The sequence below is a fragment of the Trichoplusia ni genome, chromosome 1, assembly GCF_003590095.1.
Source record: "Trichoplusia ni isolate ovarian cell line Hi5 chromosome 1, tn1, whole genome shotgun sequence".
In the NCBI taxonomy this organism is placed as follows: domain Eukaryota; kingdom Metazoa; phylum Arthropoda; class Insecta; order Lepidoptera; family Noctuidae; genus Trichoplusia; species Trichoplusia ni.
Window position 1 is genome coordinate 6,664,692 of NC_039478.1, and position 24,155 is coordinate 6,688,846.

Here is a 24,155-nt window from a genome sequence, read left to right on the forward strand (position 1 = left end):
ACTTTCGCATTTATAATATTAGTAGGGATGTTATTAAAAATCTTCCTTATCCAAATTTTAAATTGATAAAATTCCCAGCCATGATGACATGAAACAATTTATTCCGTGAATGTATCTTAAGGCAAAGTAAAGAAAAAGGTATCGGAGGTATTTGACCCAAAAACAATTACTTTTATGAGATTTTATGTTTGGTAACATCAAAGGATAGGTTGGGATTGTTTATTAAAGAGTAACAAGGGAATGAAGCTTTTTTTTATGAAAACGTTTATAACGTTTTAAATATTATTTGATGGTTTAATTATGTTGAATCAACATTCCAATAGAAGATTTGACTTAAGCCCTTGAATAAAATAATGATAAGGCAAAATAATATTAATGTGTGCTACCGTTAGTGGTATTTTAGCATAGAATTGATTTTTATTTGCACACCTTAGATTTAAAGAAATTAAATTGATTATATTCAGTGGAAGGGTACATCGGCTGTCTTAGTTAATGATTTAAAATTATGTAACAAAATGTAATAAAGTTATTGTGCAATTAAAAAAACCGCATCCGAATCAATTCACTCGTTTTAGTATTACGGTGCCATAATCAGGAAAAACATTGCGGTCAAACACTTTTTGAATCGTGGGTTACTAAAAACCTACCAGTATTCTTAGCTTCTTTTAATTCTAGATATATTGGTATTTATTTATTACATGGATTTACCAACGTTTCTATATTCAAACATACATTATACATTACAAAGTTACCGAGTCCACATCTTGTTGAAGTTAGCAAAGACAAACATTACACACACTTAACTATTCCGTGTGTACTTTGTAACTAATGATCATTAATAGCTTCTTAATGCTTGGATGCTCAACTAAATAGTAATGTATTAGTGTGTGAGTAGCTTGTCTAATGAATAGTTGAATTGGTGATTGGTAAGAAAACATCTTTTCTATACTTATTAGGTACATATTTACAATTTTTCAGAGGAAAATAAAATTTTAACATTTACCTACATTTTAAAACTACAAATAGACTATAGATTTCAGACTAAATACGAAAACGACATAAAAGGTGTAGGTATATTATTAACAGAACCTCAAAGTTAGGGGAATTAGAATTTTCATTTGACATGGCAATGCTGCCATTCTTCTGAACATGATTCCCGGCTTTACCTTTGAACCAAAAATACACACTCAATGTTTTTTGAAAATCCGTCTGACGGATTGAACAGAATTTTTTTTACGAAGTAATACTTCAATTTATACGGTATATAGGGAATCTATTTATATTTTATCACTTGTGGTTTCTATACATCCTGTGTCCACGCTATAATATTCAGAGCACGATTCTAACTCTATTATACTTTTTCGATCTATTTGCGCTGTACAGGGTGGATTGGAAAAGCAAAACAACCGGTGACGTAAGCGCTAAACTACTTCTTGTTTGGTAAATGGTTAATGTTACCATGGAAACTAAATTAATAAAGTCCTTCCTTATCTTTACCGTATTGTTCAACTGAATGTATATTTTAAAAGTTTTCTGCAATGTGCTTCGTATCACACAATCTGATATAGCATGCACACTAAGAGTTTTCGTTAAAGAAAGTTGTTTTCAGCAGCTTCTTAGCCTACTTGAAAAATTTAACATAGTTGTAATGTATAGACGGTGATTTTTTAGTCCTCTTACAAAAGCAGCCCAGTTCACGTATCCGACGTAAAATACCCCTTGGCACGATTATTATTTTTTTATCATCAACTAAGATAATAAGTACGAAGAAAATTAAACAAGAGAAATCTGAAATATACTCTTAAAAATGATAAAATTGACGCCGCCCGCGCCCCTCACCATTGTTACAAGGCTCGGACCGCACCCGCAACAGAGCTGTGTTTCTAAAAAACTACGAATTGCATCATACATTTAAATAAAAATTGCATTAATTTTTTTTCAAATCTCGTAAATACCTATTTTTTTATCATGAACGTGTTCTAGTCATTGGATACATGAACTGAGCTGCTTTTGTAGGACGACAAAAAAATCACCGTGTATGTATTTACTCGTATGTAAAATATTTTTGGTAGGAATAATACCTAAAATTGATTGTTCATTGAAAAGAGCGAAATCCTTGAAAACTTCGAAATATTCCAGCAAAAATATTGAGAGTCTACTTTAAAAAAGAAGCAGAAATAAGTGGCGATAACGATATGATAATATTTTTTCTTTGGAAGTTCACGGAAAGAGTACTTAAGTACATATTTAACATTTTCCCAAACAAAAAGGGTATTAAGGGATCCATTATGAAAATAAATGGGAGAAATTTATTCAGAAGTGAATTCTTCGAAGGTCTTCAATGATTTTTTTTCATTGTTTTGGGATACCTACTAGTTCAGAAAATTGGTATAATTTGAAAGCAATGATTGTGCAATGATGTAAATTTTCCTGTCCATCCAAAAGTGGTCTGGAAGATATCGCTTTTAGCGATAAGACCGCCATTGTACCCTAACATTGTACGTATTAAGAATCACTGCTGTAATTCCATGGTGTAAAGAATATTCTAATCTAATCTAAATAAGTAATTTCGAAGAGTATCTACTTGTACTCCTAGATATCAAAGTATTGTGAAAACAAAATAACGCATTACACTCCACGTAGCTTTGTCTCGTTTCTACCGAGACAGTAGTCATGTTTTAAGAGCGCATATTGAGTCAGAATGTGCGGAAAATATAAGTGTTCCAAACAAGGAAAAGAGAAGGTGAAAAACATAAAAAAACCCATATAAACTGAATTTATAAGGATATTTTGTGTGAAATTCTGTAGAAAAAATTCCATGTTAATTTTAAAGAAAATATTATCAAGAAAAATCTACTTTGGTATTTTACACGCAACTCTGGTGGTCACTGGCGACTTTGTTTCAGCTTCATAGCACTATTATTTTTGTTATCTTTAAAAGCTGTTTCTTGAGAAAAATAAAGAGTGGTCACGTGACATTATTATATCATGATATATAATCTCTGGAGTGTATTTTATAACGTTTACGTGTAGACCGTGCTTTGTTTTGTAGCATCATATTGGTTCGTTCAAAAGGTTTCTATGTATATTATATAAGACAGTTGGGTTGCAATACCTTAAATAAATACTTGGTTTTGTTTTTCGTGTCATGTATTTTTCATTTAGGAATCCTCTTGGATGCCGTTAGAATGATTTTAGATAATCTTATCATTGAGTAAGGCTCGAATATTCTTGAAAACTTTTAGCAGTTAAATCCTGATCCTCTTAAATCATCTTGTTAAGAAAATTTAATCTGATAAGGGTAATAAATTTACAGTTTTTGTTATCCAATATTTGTCAACTATAAAAAATAACAAGAATGTTATAAAAATCTGAGAGTAATAAATCTTCGTTTTGCCGGCGGACATGCTAAGGTATCAGATTATGTAAGTCGCTCATTAAAAATATTTGAAATTGCTTCTATTCTAATAATTATTATGTTCCACCCTGAAAACGAGCTATACAATTCGTAACCTAGAGAGAACATTTTAAAGTATTAAGAGACTAGCATAGCAAAATAATCTTGTTTTAAATAACAAGCAGTAAAAAGTGACTTAGAATACCTGTTTACATCGCTATCATGAGACCAAAAATCTGAAAAACCTTTGTTTAAAAAATCAAGTTCCTACCTTACGACAACTTTCAACTCCTACCTTTTTACGACTTTAAGTGTAGTATCATTGTTGACACCAGCTTGAAAAAAACAATACACTTTTCAGCTTACGTAGAAAAAGTGCAAACAATAGTAGACCTTATCAACCTTACTATAAAAACAAAATCATTCTTCAACTTTTGTATTAAATTAAACGTACAGTTTCACCTGTAGATATTCGTTAGATAAAATAACAGGTCGTAATAAGCAACACGAAACGCCCATTAGATGTCGTCTGCTTGTAATTTAATGTCACTATTTAAACCTTAAACGGTCATTACTACGCACATGAAACTTTTCCCAAAGGCTTCTATTCTAACAACTTAGGTAAGCGCTAATAAATTAAGCGAATTTCACGATAATCATCGACGTAGGCGAAACCCTGACCTTTATGTATTGCAAAAAGTCTATTATTTTACGTTTTAAAAATAACTGTGACCTGCTATTATGTCGATGGATTTTAATTGGTCAATCATTTTATTAACATCTACCCCCTTGGTAAAGTGATGACATCAATAGCGATGCTCAAAATCGATCGTCACTGACCCTCTCGTTGCGTTTAGAAAGGCATTGTAAATAAGCCTTCGGGGGTAGCCACGCCGAAGTCAGCGGACATAAATTGAAGACCAAAGTTTGTTTCTACTCCTATTGCCTGGGATCACGGTAGTTTGCATCGCGTTCCTGTGGTCTCTAGTTTAAGGAAGGGTGAAGTACTGCAGTTGTATTAGCTGGTTAGAGACCGACATGCCTCTCCGCTTTGACCAGGGCGGATAAAGTCCATGAGCATTTCCCCGGAGAAAGAAGGCAAATAAAACAAGGATTTTTTCGCCAATTTGGCGTTACATACGTTTTATTTCATTGATTGCATATTGTTGAAATTATATTCTACTACAATACGTGTATATTGGCAATATTTTATATCATTAAACATTAATAAATAATTATATTGATAGTATATGGTGTAGCTTATTAAATATAGTAATATTCTGAATATTAATATACTTAGTTCATTAAATTATCATCTATGAGCAATAATTTTTTTCTCAGTAATCAGTAATCTATAGAAAAAGTTTTTGAGACAAATCGGAAACTTTTGAAAGAGATTTTTTATTGAGAGATGTAACAGGATAATTTAAATTTTAACGTCGTATAAATACTAACTCCGTGATATGAAATAAGAATACATTCATTATACGTAATACTTGGAATAAAGTGTAAATTGGAGTTACAAAAATATGACTAAATTCATTATGCATATATATTTGAAATTACATGATATATTATATAGAACGATATTTTTACAATGTTGATATTATTACGTAAAGTACAATGTGTACATTCATGACAATTACAGTAGATTGATCACCAGAAGTACTAAATGTAAAAGGTCTTTATTCTGAAGTAATTAAGTCAATTTTCGCATTGAAGGTACCAGTGATGATCGACCTTCTGTATCTAGAGGTATGGTCAATGAATAAATCCTCATACAAGCGTACTCTTTGGTGTAACGCATTTAATTTCCGAATGACACCGACAAGTGACAATCAGTTCATCGGGATGATCCACGCTAGTATGAAGGCTTATTTAGATAGTACGAGAAATATCGCGCTGGATACAGTACATTGCGCACCCATGAGAGCCTAATTTAATTAGTGACCAAACATTAGCGTCATTGTATCAACTTGCATGATATTTCCCGCGTCGTCTAAACCAAGCTTGAATATAAATTGACCCTAAGAAACAATGTTCAATTAAATGATATCTTAGAAAATAGAATCCGTCAATACGTTACACTCACTATAAAGTGGGGTCGGTAGTCGTCAATTGTGCGTTGTTTGGCCTGGTTGTCGTTTAATTGGTGAGCGGGTGCCATTGTTTGACTTGTTCCATGGGAGCGGCGAGCGATGAGTTCCAGTGTTGTAATGCCCGACCTCTGGCGAACATGTACGAACCTAGCACGAACTTCCCGAGCAGTCGATCTGAAACAAAAGAGGTTTTACTATGTTTATAAAATGTGTATAAAAATACACCTCATGCCGTTGTAAAATTGCTGTCGTATTAGATTGTCACCAAAGTCCCAGATTATCCGGATAGTCCGAATCGAGACAGATAAAGTCATTAGCCTTTTCCCAACTATGTTAGGGTCGGCTTCCAGTCTGACTCGTTTCAGCTGAGTACCAGTGTTTTACAAGGAGCGACTGTCTATCTGACCTCTTCAACCCAGTTACCTGGGCAACACGATACCCCTTGGTTAGACTGGTAGTCAGACTTTTCAAGTTTCTGACTACCTGTAACGACTGTCATAGATGTAGGAATAACAGCCGGGACCCACAGTTTAACGGATCCACAATTTTGCGAGAAGAAATGTTCTTTTTCTATTTTATTGAAGCTACGGATAGCTGAGGTACAGGTAGTTTGCTCTACAACCGCACACCTTGAATATCAAAAAACCCGTCAAGGAATCCGATAGTTTATCCCTAAGGGCCTATAACATAGGTAAACGGTTTAAAGAGAGATCGTTGTAGTGGTAAAAGCGAGACGCCGGTATACCTACATTGTAACCGTGCCATTTCGCCTCAACAACCGTAACCTTATTTGTATGAAAAGGTGATTGTAGGTTGCAAATTTTAAAATATGCTCTAAGACAGATTTTTCTGAGAATTTTGTTATTTCAAAGCAAGTCTCAGCGAAATGCAAAATTATTGTTGAATATATTTTAGTTTTAGAATCCTTTGCTTGTATTAGAGGATCTGCGTTTGAAGGATTTTACTAAGTTTATATACGTTGGTAGCATTAATTCAAAAATACTGAAATTGTATAAGATTCTATTTTAGAATTAGTTAAAATCTTTAAAATAAACGATGTTAGTTGTTTCTGAGAACAACAAATTACTTTGTTGTCTATTGTCGATTATGTTGGGTCGTTGTACAATTACTACTTTAGATACCTTATTTCATTAAATCTTCTGGGTATTTTAAAATTATTTCTTCAAACAAACTTTAACTAACTTGGTAGCTGTAAAAAGATTCAAGAAGACTATTATAGATCATTGTTTAAATAAGCCAGCCAACAGTAGTCGTTTAAAATTCACATTTTTAACGACGTTTCAGAAACTACTTATTTCAGACTCGGTTGAAAAACATACAAGCTAACCGATAGTTTATTATTAGCTTCATTGAAAAACATACCTTTGGCGTAAACGGAGTGTGGCTGTAACGCTTGTATAGTGACACTGGTGGTGTGTAGCTCATCAGCTCGCAGCCTAAAGTGGAAGCATTCGGAGACGAAGGCACTGCCGTCCTCCGCCACGTCGACAGCGGCCGTGCGGCGCGCGCGCACTCCGCGGCACGCGCGCTCCTGCGTCACTCGGACCACCATTTCTTTTTTATTTGAGGAGGGGTCCAGCTAGGAAAGGAGGTGAATATTATTAAATATGCCAAAAGTTAAGGAATGTTTGTATTAAAGTTTTTGAGTGTCGGTCACCGGTGACCGATGAAATGATGAAAATGTCGATTGAAAAATTAACAGTATGGATTTAAAAAATAACCTAAATTCACATTATTTCTTATGGTGAATCCAGGAAGATTTAGTCAAGTATATTTTTAAAGAATCTATTAGATGCTTATTTAATTATTGAATTTTATTGATTTAATGGTTTTAATATTGAGAACTGTATTCCGTTTGAATAAATACAACTACGTTACAGATTGCACAAAAACCTGAAAGTTAACAAGCAAACAAATTTCAAAGCGAAAATACAAGCCTTGACATCGGGTTTAAAAGAACCAGAATACTCCACGGATTGTCAATAGTGAGAGATCGATAGTTCATGTACAATTATCATGCGGTGCTGGTCAAAAGGTTTTTAAATCAAAACTTTTCTGTAAATAGCATTCGGCCGAACCCATATTTAATTTAAAGAAAAAAACACTGTAGTTCTAGTTGTAAAAATGTTACGAAGAATTAATCTGAATGTTTTAATCAATTAAGTAGGTATCTTCTTAATGATTAATTAGTAAAATTTAAACTAAAAGGATCTAAAGTGCTACCTAAGAACCCACCGTTTAACTAATATTCCTAAAAACATATTTATGATAAGATCGCAAGTATTAATTAAGAGCTAACAGATTAATTAACTCAACAACTAGGTACTCTACTCATTATAATTATCTCAGTCTCTTACTTTATCCGAGAACTGAAAATGTCCGTATAATTTTTCTTAAAACGAGAAATAGCATTAAGTACACTAGATTAATACTCATACTATACCGCATTTCAACAATTATCTGCTATTTAAAAGAGAGCGACCACTTTATTTATTTCAAAATTCTTCTTATGGAAGTCAATGAGGAAAACATAAGTGAGCTCAAAATGACAACTTACAGAATGAGTGACTTCATTTTATTTCCTTTTACACCAAAAAGAGTGGCAACACGTTAAAGATATAAAGTAGAGTGGTAATTTTGAATTCAAATTACAATATACTAAACATACATGGAGGTCAAGTTTCCAATACAGTTGTAAAATACTAGATTGCAACGAGACTTCAATAGAAATTCAAATTTATATTTTCATCTAGAGAGCTCTCTTTTCAAAACTCACATATTGAAATGTTCTGTGCTTGTACTATCAGAGCATAAATCGGGATTTATTGCTATAGAGGAAACGAGATAGAGCATAACGTGGAGTATAGCTGCGTCTCGTTTCAGCAACTCCAACATTCTTCCTTTATGAGTTGATAAAGTAGGTACATTCAGTACCTATCATAAGTAAACATAAATTTCAAAACAAACTATACACAATTTGTTGTGGTGGTTTTGAGTTTCTATGCATATATTAGCGGTTTAGGTTCAATCCCAGCTCAGGCAAAGTACCAATATGTCTTATTTACTTTTAAATTATTCTAAGACACCACTAATAAACGGTGATGGAAAACATATCGAGGAAACATGGATTCCAAACATTCTAATGCGACATCACCAATCCGCACTGAGCTAACGTGGTAGGTAATCAATGCTCAAATCTTCCCTATAACGTAGAGTCCTGTAGGTACCCAGCAGGGGAACGTTTATCGACATAACGCATTATATATACACAATCAAATTCAACGAGTAACTCTTGAGCTATTAAGTTACAAAATAGTCTTAACAACGAGCTTAGTCAAAACATATTAAACACGAATTCCTAGAAGTCACTGAATAATACCGGCACTTTGAAAATCGAATAATGTTAAACTTCTGGTGCTGACTGTACGTCAGTTGAGAAGGAAACGTGAAAGGAGTTTCGAAGTGTTTTCTTGGTAACTTACCTTGAGCCCTCGGGCTTCTATGACCGTTACTGTTAGTCTGTGAAGGTTTTCATTGTAGAGCAGCGACACGAGAATCTCGCCGAGATCCGAAGTTGGTTCTTGTAAGTCCTGAGGAGTTACAATACAAGTTAAGTTACATTGTAATTTGTTTTCACGATTATAAAAGACAGCTTTCATATATATTTAGTAATTTAACATGTGTCAATACTACGCAATAAATAGCCCGGACACGTAGGTCTAAATGGGCTGATTGTATCTACTGTATCTACCCACACAGTTGGTAAACAACATATATATAGGTACATATACATATATGGCTGACTTTGGAATAATAATAAAATGTATTTTAATTTTACGAAACGAATGGGGTTCCTTTTTACCCTTTGAGATACATGTGAGTGAAACATCTTAAAACACTACTGTAATTGAACTTGTAGGCGAAGTTCATAATTAAATTAATTTAATTAGTAGCTTCACCTTGCTCTTAAAACTCTTAAACACACACAGCCCGCATACTAAGTTCTAATGTGTAATTGCAAAAGTTTTTTAAACACGTTTCCATCTTAGCAAGTTTTCTTTAACAGTATTACGTAGATGCTCTTTTTAACACACTAACTAAATAAAATGTGTACTCTCAGAACATTATTACGATGGGGAAGTAGAGAAAAATAATTTAAAATTACACTTTTAATCTTTTTGCATAAATGAATACTGAAAAGAACAGGGAATTCAATTACCTACATGTGCACTTAAGTGAAAAACAAGTATGTCACGGCAATATGCTATTTGCATATTCTTGCACATAAACGCGTTAGGGAACGCTCGGTACATTTATTTGATTACTATAAAGGAAAAAGGTATTGTTATCGAGTCATTTTACCGTTAAAGTATTGAAGAGATATCTATTTCCACTTATTCTTACAGCTGTATGCAAGAAATACAGTTCTAAAATAAACTATTTTTTTTTGGTCTCTAAATGCAAGGACAATATCAACACTATTTTGGGCATATAGTTCATGATTCTCGTACGTGAGTATAACCATAACGAACCAAAATCAAAACCAGCGCATTATCCTGTACCAATATACCTGTGTCAAACTCACCTTTTCAATATCAAGCTTATAAAGCTGCGGTTCCTCATCAGGAGCCACTCCATCCAGCTCGGTCAGCGGCAGGATTATGTGACCGATCAGCTGCTTCCCCTTCCCAACTCGCCCCACATCCAAGAGTGACAGCTTCAGCGTCAGACTTTCGATCTTCCCCGGAGGAATCTGTCAAGAACATGAATGTTTAGTTCACCAATAAATGCTGATCTGGGTTCCAATCTGAGATCGAGTTTAAAATTGGAACTACTCATTCAAATTGAAAAAATATTTTTGTATTGAATAGACCATTAATCGAGGAAGGTTGTAGGCTATATAACATCACGCTTCGACTAATAGGAGCGAAGATACAATAGAATAGAATGTGGAAAAAACAGGGCAGGTATAAATCATAACTTATATCTTCTAACCACGCAGACGAAGTCGCAGGCAACAGCTAGTTAAATATATAGCTTGTTTAAAATACTAAACACGTGGCATGAAATCTTGTTAACGCCAAATGGAAAGTGCACCCTTACATATGTTGATCAGCTGTTGACATCTTTTACGGCTTTTCAAATGCACGGAAAAGGTATTTTAAATTTGATCAGGATAATTTTAAATACTCGGCCATGTTGAAGATATGCTTATTTAGATGCAAAAGTTCTATTATCACGCGTCATTGAAATATGTTTCACAGTTTTTTCTTTATTTACAGATTTTTTTTCGTTTTTGATCAAATGCCTGCTGCCAATGCTACGGCATTGAACTGAATAAAACGCGACAAACGATAAGCTGCAACTGATCGCGTTTACTAACAGCCGTGAAACGCGCTCTTTAACTTATAAACATGTTCCACGACCGATCAAATTATTAATGAGGAAAGTTTATGTTAAACGATGTTTGGTGTTAAGGGAATCAGACTGAACGGGATTCGTTTGACGTACAAACGTAGAGCAAATGTATGCTTGTTATTACATAGTTGCTTATCAAGTTTGTTGAATTTTATTCAGGATTTCCAGGTTCAATTTATCACTAGGACATTTTTTGTTTGATGGCGATTGAAGGTTAATTATAACGTTTTATTTTTGCTGTCTAAATAAACACATCCTGTATAAACATAAGCTTATTAAATGTCGCAAAATACAATTTGTTTTTTGAAGCACAAAACAACTTTAACGGTAATGCTTGACCATACTGTTCTGGCCTAATGTGTATGCATCCTGGCGTGCACCAATGTCTGATCGAATTTCTGAGAATATTACAAAGAAATGACAATTGAAAAAATGCATCTGAGAAAATTTCAAGGGCCTAGTGTGCCAGTGTTTTTACCACAAATATACAAAAAAAGGAGGAAAGAACAGTAGTTAATGCGTGACTTATGTTGTACCTATATACAGGGTGTACTTATTACGGCAGGATATAACCTTACCCTTTTAGTTTCATCGATACAGGCTGATGTTACTGTACATGACAAAGCTGTAACCTTTATGAACGGCCTTTAAGCTACCTAAAAGCTTCCTATCACAGTATCGAAGCTTCCATCGTACTATCGTTGAAATTTCCATTAACGTAATTAAATCTCTGTGATATACGATATACCTTGTCTTTTGAGCTCAGATAACAGTGTTTTCAGTCTACAACCTGGTCTAATACGCTAAATAGAATTCTTAGAAATTACTGTCTCCTAAATAATTAATGCACCTTTGCTTTAAGATTCAAGTTAAACATATCGAAATACGACTATGCTGTCGTATTTCGTATGTACCTACATAAAGGTCAACTAATAGCCTTCTAACATTTGAATTCGAAATTTAGACTTCTACTGTGAGCACATAAACCAATAGCGTTATTATTGTGTAAGTAAGATAGCGCTATATACTGAGTATAGTCGTTTCGCTTACACAACGGCTCGCCCTGCTTCAAGAACTCACAGTAACGCATCGTGTAACATTTGAATATTCGAATTGACCTTTACTATGAGATCAAATACCATGATAACCTATGCTCTTAGAAGTGAGATGGCGCTATAAACTGCGTATAGGAGTATCTCCCTTCCACAATTGCAACAGTTTTTTAAAAGATTTCGTTGTTAAGAGTTGAACATTCGGTACGAATTTAGCACGTAGCGCTCGTGACTATTTGAACTTTTGTAACACAATTGTAATGGAAAGTTGGAAATGTTATTTTATAGATGAAAGTTCTGAAATTTGTTTGCTTTTCATCTGGTTTTAGTGATGAATTCAATGAATATTTATGCTATTTCAAAGTCTAGACGTATTCTGATAAATTTGATTTGGATTTTTGATTGCATCGCCTAAGGCCACAAGGCCAAACCCACCGTGCACTGTTCGTGTGTGACGCGAGTTCGATCCAGTTCGATCCATTCTCTTTAGTCTGGGTCCATGTGACTTGAATGTTTGTGAAACCCCCTTCACATGGATTAAATTGCTAGGTGTGAGTCATTTTGTGAAAAAAATAAATAGAAATCGAATTATATTACAATAATATTTAAGGAGCAAAAACTGCATCTTTATTGAAACTATTTTATTAAGAATGGCTCGCAAATTATAGGCACGTCATCTTCATGTTTAAATAGCTTTCACAAAATAACAAAACAGGCCATAATCTGTTCTGTCTATTCTGATAAGTTTAGTTCATTATAAGTAAATTTCAACTCTCAGCCAATCACGGATAACCGTAAAAACATTAAGATAAAAATAGGTACCACGAGAAGCTACTGAAATTCTTAAAGTTAAATTTAGATTAGATAAATCTCAAAAGAGCGAGGTTTTCGAATGATACCTGACGAATCCGAAATGTCCCTAATAGCATTAAAGATAAGGTATAAAAAGAAGACCAAATCAGGTTACTGAAAACCCAACAGACTTGAGTTACAATAATAAAGAGTATTTATTTAGCAAATCTTTATAACAAGTTTGCTGAATTAAATACAGTATTTAATGTTGAGCTGTTCGTATTATCATCTCTATAATAATATTAAGTTCCCGAGAAAAGTTCATTGTTCATTGTTGAAATGTTTAAATTTGAATTTCGAGGCCTTTTGTTATCAGTCGCGAGGCATATTGTACATTTTAAAAAGCGTGTTGACGCTTAATGTTATTATAACATTGAATTTCAGATTCTCGCAGTACAAAAATGATATTATGGTCAGCGTCAGAATTCCGTTATAGCAAAAAGATTTACGAAACACAAACAAAAGAAATGGAAATAATTTTTGAATGCATTTTTATTTACGTTTTTTCAGACGTAGTTATCGGGATAGCCCTACTAGATTCGGAGCTGGCGAAACGGCAGGGCCACGTGTCGAACTGACGACATTAAATTTGATTTTTATTCATATTCAAAATTTTTTATTGAAAATCCACAATGTAAAATTAGATGGTAATAAGTATGCAATAATTTGTTAATGCTCAAGTGTTATTTTAATTTTTTATATTATTTTATATTTAATCTGACTTTTATGTTATGTTTTTACGTATTATTATATTTATGCTATAGTATTTATACATAATTTATTATATTTATATTATAGATACCTGAGCATGCATAGGTTTTAGCAGGAAAAGGTGTTTGTTTATATGATTGTATTTCTTTGCTATTAATATTTTCATGTTATTTGTTGATCCCTATGCGCTGACGACAATTCAGAAATGTCACTTGGCTATAAGGACCTTCAAAGTACTTACTTGATAAACAAAGGTCTCATCAAAGAACGGGTTGCAGGTCTTCTTCTTCTGTTTGGTTTGCAGCACTCGCCTCTCATCAGGCATCAATTGGATCCTACAAGTTTAATTTCTATTAGCACCAACAATACAAACAGTGCAAACTAACACCTAAACAAGTTACAGTTCGCTTGTTTTACTTCCAAAGGACTCTGAACTTAGTTACTCAGACAAACACCGAAGTTAGTTTAAGTAAGATTGAAAATAACTTATTCAGAAAGATGAAATTGGATGTGATGAAAAAACGTCGTTGGATAAAACAATGCCTTTACTAAGAACTTTAAAGTTGGAGCGATTCTATTCTAGAAAAGAGATAGCATGGCATTATGTGTAGAGCCATCTCGCTTTAACACTGGCATCAGTAATGTTGCACGTCTACAGTATAAACTCTATGTTCTTAGGTAACGTAATTTGAATGATTTTATTGATTGCTCCCGATTTTGACATTTCAGTTCCTATATTTATCAACTTATAATTCAGTTATCAGCTATTTTTGTGACTCCAAATTCACAGAGAAATTCAAATCTTTAAGGAAGTTAAGGTTGTCAAATCAATAGTTAGGCTTTTTTAGATTTACATACATCACTAACAGCTGATGGTCTCAAATGACTTTTTGCTTTTATAGATCCCTTAACAAGGACGACAGCTAACGACGACACTACGTTATGCATTCATAATTGTTGTTTTTTGCTGTAATTACATAAGTGGACTTACTTGATGTACGGATCGCATGCGTTGGCCAGTGCTGGGGTGCGAGAAGGCAGATGTTTCGCCTTTATAATATGGACTTGCAACCTTTCGGTCCCCGCCTCGTACTTCAGCGTAAACCAAACGCGGCCCTAGGGAAATTAAAAAGACCGTCAATTAGGTTGGTATGTCATATCAATGAATCGATTTGCGTCACATTCGTTTCGTCGATAGCCAATTTTATTTTACGAACTCCTCTTTTAATACACGCTAATTGGAATGGAGTTTCGAAGTGATGTCAGAGCTTGTGATTCAATTTGTATTGAAGGTTCTTGTATGGTGGTCTTATTCAACGTGCAGTCGTTGAGTTGATTGGAAACCGTCCATTATGTTTAGACTGTTGAACAAGGGTTGGTAATTATACGTTTCATATGACTATGTAAGTCTCAAATTAAAAAATAATTCGACGTTTTGTAGAAATGTATAAAAATACATTTACATTTTTTTAGAGGCAAGCATATATACATATTTATTTATTTAAGGTTCACTCCCACTTATCGTGATTTACGACTGCTATTGGTTCTTTCTGTTTTATTCTAGTCTATGCTCGCTCTGACATTTTTCTAAATTGGATTTATTAAGGTTACTTTGTGAAACATCCTTCTTGCTGTAATATCCGTAAACCAATCCCTACAGATCTTTGACCCCATGACTATAATAGGTAATTTCAGTATACCAACATGAACGAACGTGAAGATATATGGTTAGTAAATGTTTACATGGGCACGGGTAACTGACCTAGCAAAGAACAAGTTGACCTTATACCCGTAAAATAAACTACTTTACTTGACACATGGGTTGCTTATTTTCCTAAAGGTTGTACTACATCAGGGAGCAACGAATCGTCGTGTTATTGAGCCTACCGCTCTCTTTTTGGCTCTTATAAGCGAAAACTACCTTTTAACTAGAGATAAATTGTAAGTGAATGTTGTTACTAACTCACTTAATAAATATGCGCATTTGTCCGAAATAAATTTTTCTATTCTATTTTAAAGCTTTTTGACTGACAGACGGACGGAGGTACAGTTTCTACAGTATGGGTTCGAAACGGTTAATGACTGTTGAAAACTCTTCCAAATTTCGATCAGATTATTTTAAATGACGGTGATCTCGTTAGATGGAATTAGATAATTTTGCACGTGTTCATGTTACTGATGTTCTAAACGGGTGAACCGATTTAGATCTTTCTTTTTTAAAGGTTACGATTTTTAAAATACAGAAGAGTGGATTAATATAGTATTTGTTTTTCATTTAAAACTTTACTGTCCTAATCGTATTAATTAATCTTGAAAGTTACTACTATTAACTAATTAATTCAGTTCATTTTGACAGCCGAGTGGTTCAGAATACAACGCCAAACCGCTATGCGCGACATGTCCCGGGTTCGATCCCTAGAACAAGCGTTTTTTGCTCTCTTTTAAATTGCGGTTCCATGTGAGAGAAAAAATATGAAGCAAAAGATAGCAAAGGAAATTAAATTTAGATTTAAATTAACTGAAACCTGAAGGTCGAAGAATATTCGAAGTTTACTTGTTGACAAACTTGTGGGCGTCAGTAAAGCGAACGTTGTGTATAAACTTACAGAATTTATTGTCGACTTCACATCAAATGCGGTACCTACATCGTAAAGCCACTTTTATGTGAAATTGAAACGAATGAGTGTACTGAAAGCGTACATGAATATAGTTTTCTCGCGTCTTCTAGAAGTTCACAGAAACCTCATAATATTATAGGTATTCAGTTGTTCTCTGAGTGGAAACTATATGTAAGACAACAAATGACGAAAAGTGCTGAGAAAAAAACGGAGCGATTGTTTTTTTTTTCTAATTTATTCGAGTCCTGAATACCAGAATATGTATCAAGAACAAAAAAAAAGTCTTGAATCTTCGCAAAACTAAATTACTTTGTCGCCTGAAACCACAGGGAATAATATTATTATTATAAAACATTTTCCCTCTTTCTCAAACAGTCGGATAAAAAGTTGTGTCAGTTACCACTACTCCAAAGTTCATCAAAATCACTCAAGTCGTTTGTGACTGAAAGAGAAACAAACAGATTTTCTTGTTTAAACGAGAACATTCTCATGCACCTAAATAAGGCTGTTATTCGAAGTAAGTAAACCACATGTAAGGTAACGTGATTCAGTGTCAAGATATATTTGTGTCACAGAGACAATGTGACACTAGTTTGTGACCTTTTCTCCTTCTAGTTGGATAGCTCTGAGGTGTAATTTCTTAGGCTTGATAAATTGCTTTGTTTTGTTCTCAAATGAACAATACCGTGTTTGTTTTTGTTTAACTGTCGGTTTTGTTGGATTAGATATTGTTTGTTCTATCTCACCGGTAGACCTGGCTGTGTAAATAAATGTTTAGCGTAAGATTAATTATTATCATGACTCTTGATTCTTCAAATTTTGAATAGTTTTATTTTGAAATCTCCGTCATTTTAATATAATTATCAAATTTTAATTTCATTATCGTAAAAAAAAAATATTCGTAACGCTTATGTTGAAATTGAAATACAAAACTATGAAGATTCTATACATGTACTACTGACAAGCCATGAATCCCGTCTTAATAGAAAAGCATTCGTCTTTTAAAGATAAATAAATCTTTATAGCCAACAGCCATAAATTTTAATGTTGTTTCTATAAGATTGGCGCGGAAAATAACGGTAGAAGTTGAAGGCGAACTACATAAATATTCATAAAGAAACATTAAACCATCGACCGTTATTGTTGCTAAGAATTGTTATAACATTAATGAGAGTTGTAGCAGATTTAATGAACACACCAATTACTCAATGTTTTAGAAGATTCCATAATTGTTTTCATTTTAACTCAATTTATTACACGTAAGGACCTTACCGGTTTTACCTTTACTCGTATGAGAGTAGGTATACGCCTAGACCTAGACCTAGTGTTAGAAAGATCATTGCTGTATAAATACAATCTGAAATAAATTTCGTCACACATCCTTTCCTATCCTATGAAGTTATTTTGATATTAAATTCTAGTATTTGTTTGCTTCACAGCGCTTGTTGCGTATTGAAATAATGAAAATGAGGCTTTTTGTAATTAAAGAGTCCCATTTAGATGCTCCTTATTTGTGGTGAACTTAATAGTCTGTGACCGCATTCAAGTACATATATTTGCAGGGTTGCCTTAAATCGGTTATTATTATTTTTTAAACAACAGTGTTATCTGTGTTTGTTTCTGTTAAGCATTCATTAAAGAAAATTTTAATAATAACCTTCATAACTTGTGGATCAAAATTTCTTCTTCATTTTAAATTTAACTTAAACAAACAAAAAGTAGTAAATCACTCAAAGCGGTCTTGTTATTTGCATTCACGGTTTACAATCTACATTACGTAATAAGATTTAGCGGTTTAACTAATCAACATTTTCTCAAAGTTGTGGTATCTCTTAGGGCCTGTATTTTCCTTCATCTATTTTTACGTATTTACCTAGTAAAAAATTAATATAGGTTGATGTTATTATTTTATGTTTTTAGCGGGGAATCGTCAAGTATGGTGTAAAAAATAAATAATTTATGGTGTAAAAAGTAAATGGTTTCAGATATTATTTTTTACTTTAAAGGTGTTTTTTGTTATGAATTCAACAGACACTTCGAAGTCTATTATGAATTAATTTTGATTCGGCAAAGTCTCATAATATATTATGTTGTGTTTCGGTCGGAACCAAATTTTTAGTTGCTACCTTTGCTGGATATTTTTGTAACGGTCTAATTCTTAAGCCAAAAAAATATATATAATTTTTCAGTTAATTTTTTTTCAATTATTCGTTACATAGTTTTACAACTTCATTTTGTATTGTATTATTACTATGACTACACTCTGCAAAACTAAGACTATATTAATGCTAAGTGAACCTAGATATAAGCATGTACACACCTATAGTATGTTCGCGTCATCTAAAGACACGTCACTAAAGTTAGCATTGGCATAGTCTCTGATCTAACTCTATTCGAGTTTCGTGGAACCGTAGACATGGGACATGGAAAGTATAAATAAATTTAGGTACAGAACAGGAAAGTCGTTTAAACAAATTGATTGAGTTTCCGAGTATCAAAGTTATAAATAGCTTGTGATGTTGACGTATTTGATGCATACCAATAAATTATTTATGTGAGTATATTAGCATACGTCTGTTGATTTATTGATTTCGGTGGACAAAATGAATAGGTCGAGGGCTAAGCTATAATTGCATAAATTCATCGATCTCAGGCTAAGTTAAGCTCGACGCGACCGGTCCGTATATGGGTGACCATCTTTGTCATAATTAGTTCCTTCATGTTTCGGAAGGCACGGTAAATTGTGGGTCTGGGTTGTTATTCATACTACAACTTTGACAGTCGTTAATGTCAGTCAAAAGCTAAATCAGTAAGGGGCATCGTGTTGCCCAGGAAGCTAGGTTGAGGAGATCAGATAGGCAGTCACTCCTTGTAAAACACTGGCACTTAGCTGAATCCTGAAAAACTTGAAGCCGACTTCAACATAGTTCTGAAAAGTCTAGGACGATGATGGTGGAAGAACAGCACAAGAATTCTAGAAATTATGTGAGGGAATTATGGTTAAAAAACTAGAAATTGAAATATCCAATTTAATATTTACCACATGTCCTTCAGGCCACATGAAATCTTCATCGAGGCAGTCGGACTTGTATAAAGAAGGGTCCAGGACTCCCAAGTCAGCTGTGTTTGCTGCAACAAAGAAGAAATATTTCTTAGCTATATTATTATGTCTATCGTAAAATTTTCTGATGATGCCGTAATAATTGTGATTACAGCTGTTGCTTAAAAACAATAAAAAAACTTAATGTCGTATTTTTTAAGAACGATTCACTCACGTGTGTATTTATAGATATCGTATGACTAGCTTGAGACACTTTAAGTTAGCCTTTTAAGGATCACTCTAAATTGCATCACGGCTGATTATTAAGGTTGGCTCCGGAAATAGTCGAGCGATCTTGATAAATTCGCGTGATTAATTAACAATTATTGTACTAAATTCATTACAATATTTTTTAATTATGTCCGGGTTTAGCGTGGTATAACGACAGGACTCATTTCAATGACTTATCTAGCAAGATGTACAGACGAAGTTGTAGTATATAATCTAATAATCTCCTCCTGCAGAAAACATCTACATGTAAGGCATTAATTTAAAGTTAAACCCTTATTATCTCTCTTTGTAAATTATCTGAAAAACAATTTCAAACCGTAACAGAACGAATAACGTCAAAACGAATTGTGAACGAAATCGAAAAACAATTGAATACCTACATATTCGAGATCAATGTACGAACAATTCAGAATACAATCAAATCGACCGTCCGTAAATATAACATAAACGGGTCATATTTCGGTATTAAATTGTGAATAACCATAATTAACTGAAAATAAACACATTCGGCGGCATTCTGTTTTTCGTTTCGTAAATATTGATAGTCAAAAACAATTTAGCATTTCAATTTATTCAATTTTATACATGAAAACACATTGCGTTCCATTAATACTGGATCAATTTAATTGATTGCTTGTTTCGCTTGTGTTCATACAGAATGTTATAAAATTGTTTTATTAACTCAAAAACACGATCATCGGACACAAAGCATCCCTTACCGAACAAGATCTCTTAATGGACCGTTTTAATGACAAACAAAAAGTACTGTAATATAACCATAATTATCTCTTACTAGATTGATGATTTAATCTGCTCTAGTTTAAATTAACTCTTATACTTTCTTAAATTATAATCATTCTGAGTCCTTCTTTATCAATTATCTTTAATCTTCCACAATTAATTTGAGAGTGTTTCATTCAAATTGTGAAACACTTTCAAATTTCATACTAATCGCTTTATTTTTATTGCAGCCACCCATTGTGGCACCATGTACTCGTAACTAATGGTGTGCAATAAAGGATTTAGATTAAAAAAAATATTTTTATATGGTCCGTTGTAGCCCACTGCACGATAAATATTTACAACAATAAAAAAAGATAAGGTCCAGAATTTTGACCAAAGAGGTTTCTATAGCATGTAATTGCCTGCTATTACTCACTGTACGACATATTACATTATTATTTTCGAAATTTCGATACCAAAAAAGATTTATCAAGCTTAGGCTTACTTGACCAAAAACCTATTTTAAGCTGATATTAAAGTCTTCAGTCTTTTAAACCCGGGATTAGATACACATTAAAATTTTATGAAAGAAATGTAATGAAATATTTAAGAGTCATTGTTCGTTTAAACATTTTTATGTTCATTCGTTTTCTTCTCTTGCATCTTAAACCTGTTCTTAATTACTAGTTTACGATTAAGAGCTTAATTAAAATAGGCGCGATTAACAAGAACAAAAATATTGTAGTAAATAAAAAGGCTTTTGAATTTTAGGTTTAACTACGACGAGGCCTGAATAGACATTCAAAGTTCAAAATAGACTTAATAAATGGAAGAAATAAATCTTATTCTAAGAGGGTTATACTAAAAGTAATTATAAGTTAATCAAGAGTTTCAAACTGTATAAATTCTAAGTTAATTGTGTTCTATTTAATAAAGTTAAATAATAGGACGACGTATTTAGAATCTTACTTATTTCATAACATTACAATATAATATCAATGACTACCATTTGTAAGTAAGAAAGTAAGTGAAATAATCTAAATTATTGTAGAGCTTTATATAAAAATCATTACTTTAAATCTTAACGTATTAAGTAGTAGGTCAAAGAATTATAAAACTCATTGTGATTCGTTTCAATACACACCGACATATGTATAAGACTCACATCTGGGGAAACCCAACAGCTCCCATCAATAGTTGTTTTTTAAAACCGACATACAAGGTGCAAATATTTCGAAAGTTTGACAAAGACTAACAAAAACGAGATGCACGCAGTATTGCAATAGTGTATATGTATTTCTATCGAGTCATTTATGTTCCATGCACGAAACATTCCTAACATGTGTATCACAAAACAAATGCAACAAGACAAATGGCTTTATTCTCTGGCAGAATTTCAAATGTAGTGCCAGTATTTTTGAAATAACAGTAAAGAAGTCGTAAAGCAAAGTCCTTTTAAAATCCGCTTGTAATAACGTGACTACGTATCTTAAGAGTTGAGCAGATCTTGTGAAATGACATTTCAGATTTATGCTATCTTATTCCTTTTTCGTATTAGAAATGTTTTGGAATGGAAAAATATTTCCTGAGATTACCACTTTCATAAGATGGCGTATTTTCCAAAAGTTAAAATCATGTATGTGTATGATTTGAGATTTTTATATCATCTCCATCTATGTGAAAAACCTTGACTTTGATAAATGCGACATTTTGCCTTTTTAACTTTTCACTGGACTAATCTAGAAATTCAAATACCAAAGAAAGATTCTCAATAAAACAAAATAAAGAAATGACAGCGTAGAGTTACAAACAAATGAAACTACACTATTCAAAAATAATTCCATTATCATTTTCTAAGTACATTTGTACCGTATTATTCTCTTTACAAAATGAATGGCCAATGAAGCCACAAAGGTTTATATGAAACATGAAACCTCTTTGAGCAGTAGAGCATGCATTTGAAGTGTGTCCCAAGAGTACTAATTTAAATACGAAATGTGGAAACATAATTATTGTTGTGAATAAACATATTGTATACACCAGGACAGTACAATCTCGTGTTAGTAATTATTTTATTTTTAAAAATTTTAAAATAACAGTAGAAAGAGCTTGATATAATTTGAAAACTCTGAATTATTGGTGGTTATGTTTAGTTTACAAATTATGTTGTAACTTAGTTAGGTATATCATAATCTGAGTATTTTTTATTCCGAAATCTTAAATATTTAAAAATATTAGTAATACGCTACTTCAGGTTTGTTAAACGAAGTGAACATTGAGTCTTAAAATATTTAAGGTCAAAATGACACATAACAGTGTGTATTATAATGAGTAATCGCTCGTAAAACTGACCGTCGTGATATTTGAAGTATTTAAAAAAAAAATATACATAAGTTAAATTGTTAAAAATGACAGGTTATTAACACTACCTGTGACCAGTAGAGATATTATTTTTTATTTTTTTTCTCGTACCTTCTCCTTTATTTACATTATCAACTTTAATTTTATCATAATAAAGTTAAATTTAAATTTACAAAAGCTGTTTTAATATTATCTTTTCGAAAAAGGTATCAAAAAGTTTGGTAATTTATTTTAATATTAAAATAATCTCTTCTTAAATTTTCTTTTAAATGCTTAAGTTTTAACAATAAACTTTTTATTTTTTAAATTTTCTGACAGAATATTTGTAATATATGATTTTCAGGTTTGACGACGGCTAATATTTACCCACGTAAAAAGTTTATTAACTTAACGCCTACGGGCTACAACAGTCTTGTCACGTAGACATCGTCTACGGCGTAGCTCGTAGCCGCCTACTATTTTCAAGTTTTTCCGCTTGATACGTTTTAGCTTCATAGTCTGTTTTACGGTTTATTTATACAAAAGTTATACAAATAGATTCTATTTTTGACTCGAGAAGCTTCATATTGGAAGCTGAATAAGAGGAAAGTAAAATCTTTTTTTTGTGAAGGTTACTCTCTACGTCAGATATCTTTGTTCATTGAAGTATAAATCTTTGTTCTATTTATTTGATACTTTATATGGCTAATCATCAGCATATAATGTAATTTAATTAAGTGTGTCAGTTGGTTAAAGTTTATTGCTCACTTTTAAGTATCGAAGATAGAGTGGGTTTCAATAGAAACATTATATATTAATATTAATATATTAGATAGTATTATCAAATTTATCTCACTATTGTTTTTTCTTATAAAAACGACTCCCGTAACAAGGTATTTAATTCCTTGTGTCGCGGGGTGTTTACAATAATACAAATCACATGCACAACTACACCCAGACTCCGAACAAGCATACGTGGATCACATAAATGCTTGTTCTACACGGGGATCGATCCCGCGACACGTCGCGCACAGTGGGTTTGGTTTGGCGACCACCACTCGGCTATCCGTGCAGTCAAAGTCATTGTACGTTTGTAATTCATTATTACTCTAATTAAGATCCTATTTTATAGTAGTACTAGCTGACCCAGCAAACGTTGTTATGCTGATTTTTTTTTCTAGTTATTTGTATTTTTAGTGCCACATTATAAAAAAAAAACAAACAATTTCGTCCCAAAAAAAAAAATATTTTTAGTGTGAGCAACCCTTATCATTTAGGGGTATGAAAAATAGATGTTGGTCGATTCTCGGACCTACTAAATACGCATATAAAATTTGGTAAAAATCGATTTAGCCGTTTCGGAGGAGTACGGTAACTAACATCGTGACACGGGAATTTTATATATTAGATAAATATTCACTTAACGTTCTCATAAATTATAAAGATCGGTTATTAGCTTTAGTTACAAGAAAAAAAGTCACTACAAAAATTACTAAAAACATTGAACTAGTTGACTGTGAAGTTTAAACTGTTTAACAGCAGCAGACGAATCAACTAGTAACTCAATTCTAAAACAATTTGCTGTGGATGGAT

At 32.8% G+C, this 24,155-nt stretch overlaps 1 protein-coding gene across 1 annotated transcript in view; it reads right to left on the minus strand.

Moving 5' to 3' along the window:
• Positions 1-5,354: 5,354 nt before the first annotated feature.
• LOC113492189 (synaptotagmin-15-like) overlaps positions 5,355-24,155 on the minus strand; it is an 80,670-nt gene continuing 61,869 nt past the window's right edge. Inside the window, exons 6-12 of the mRNA XM_026869542.1 lie at positions 19,209-19,297; positions 14,542-14,666; positions 13,792-13,885; positions 10,103-10,270; positions 9,000-9,107; positions 6,880-7,096; positions 5,355-5,670 (exon numbers count right to left, since the gene is read on the minus strand). Of these exons, the coding sequence (XP_026725343.1) occupies positions 5,543-5,670; positions 6,880-7,096; positions 9,000-9,107; positions 10,103-10,270; positions 13,792-13,885; positions 14,542-14,666; positions 19,209-19,297 (929 nt within the window). The 3' untranslated portion in view covers positions 5,355-5,542. The remainder of the gene's footprint in view (positions 5,671-6,879; positions 7,097-8,999; positions 9,108-10,102; positions 10,271-13,791; positions 13,886-14,541; positions 14,667-19,208; positions 19,298-24,155) is intronic.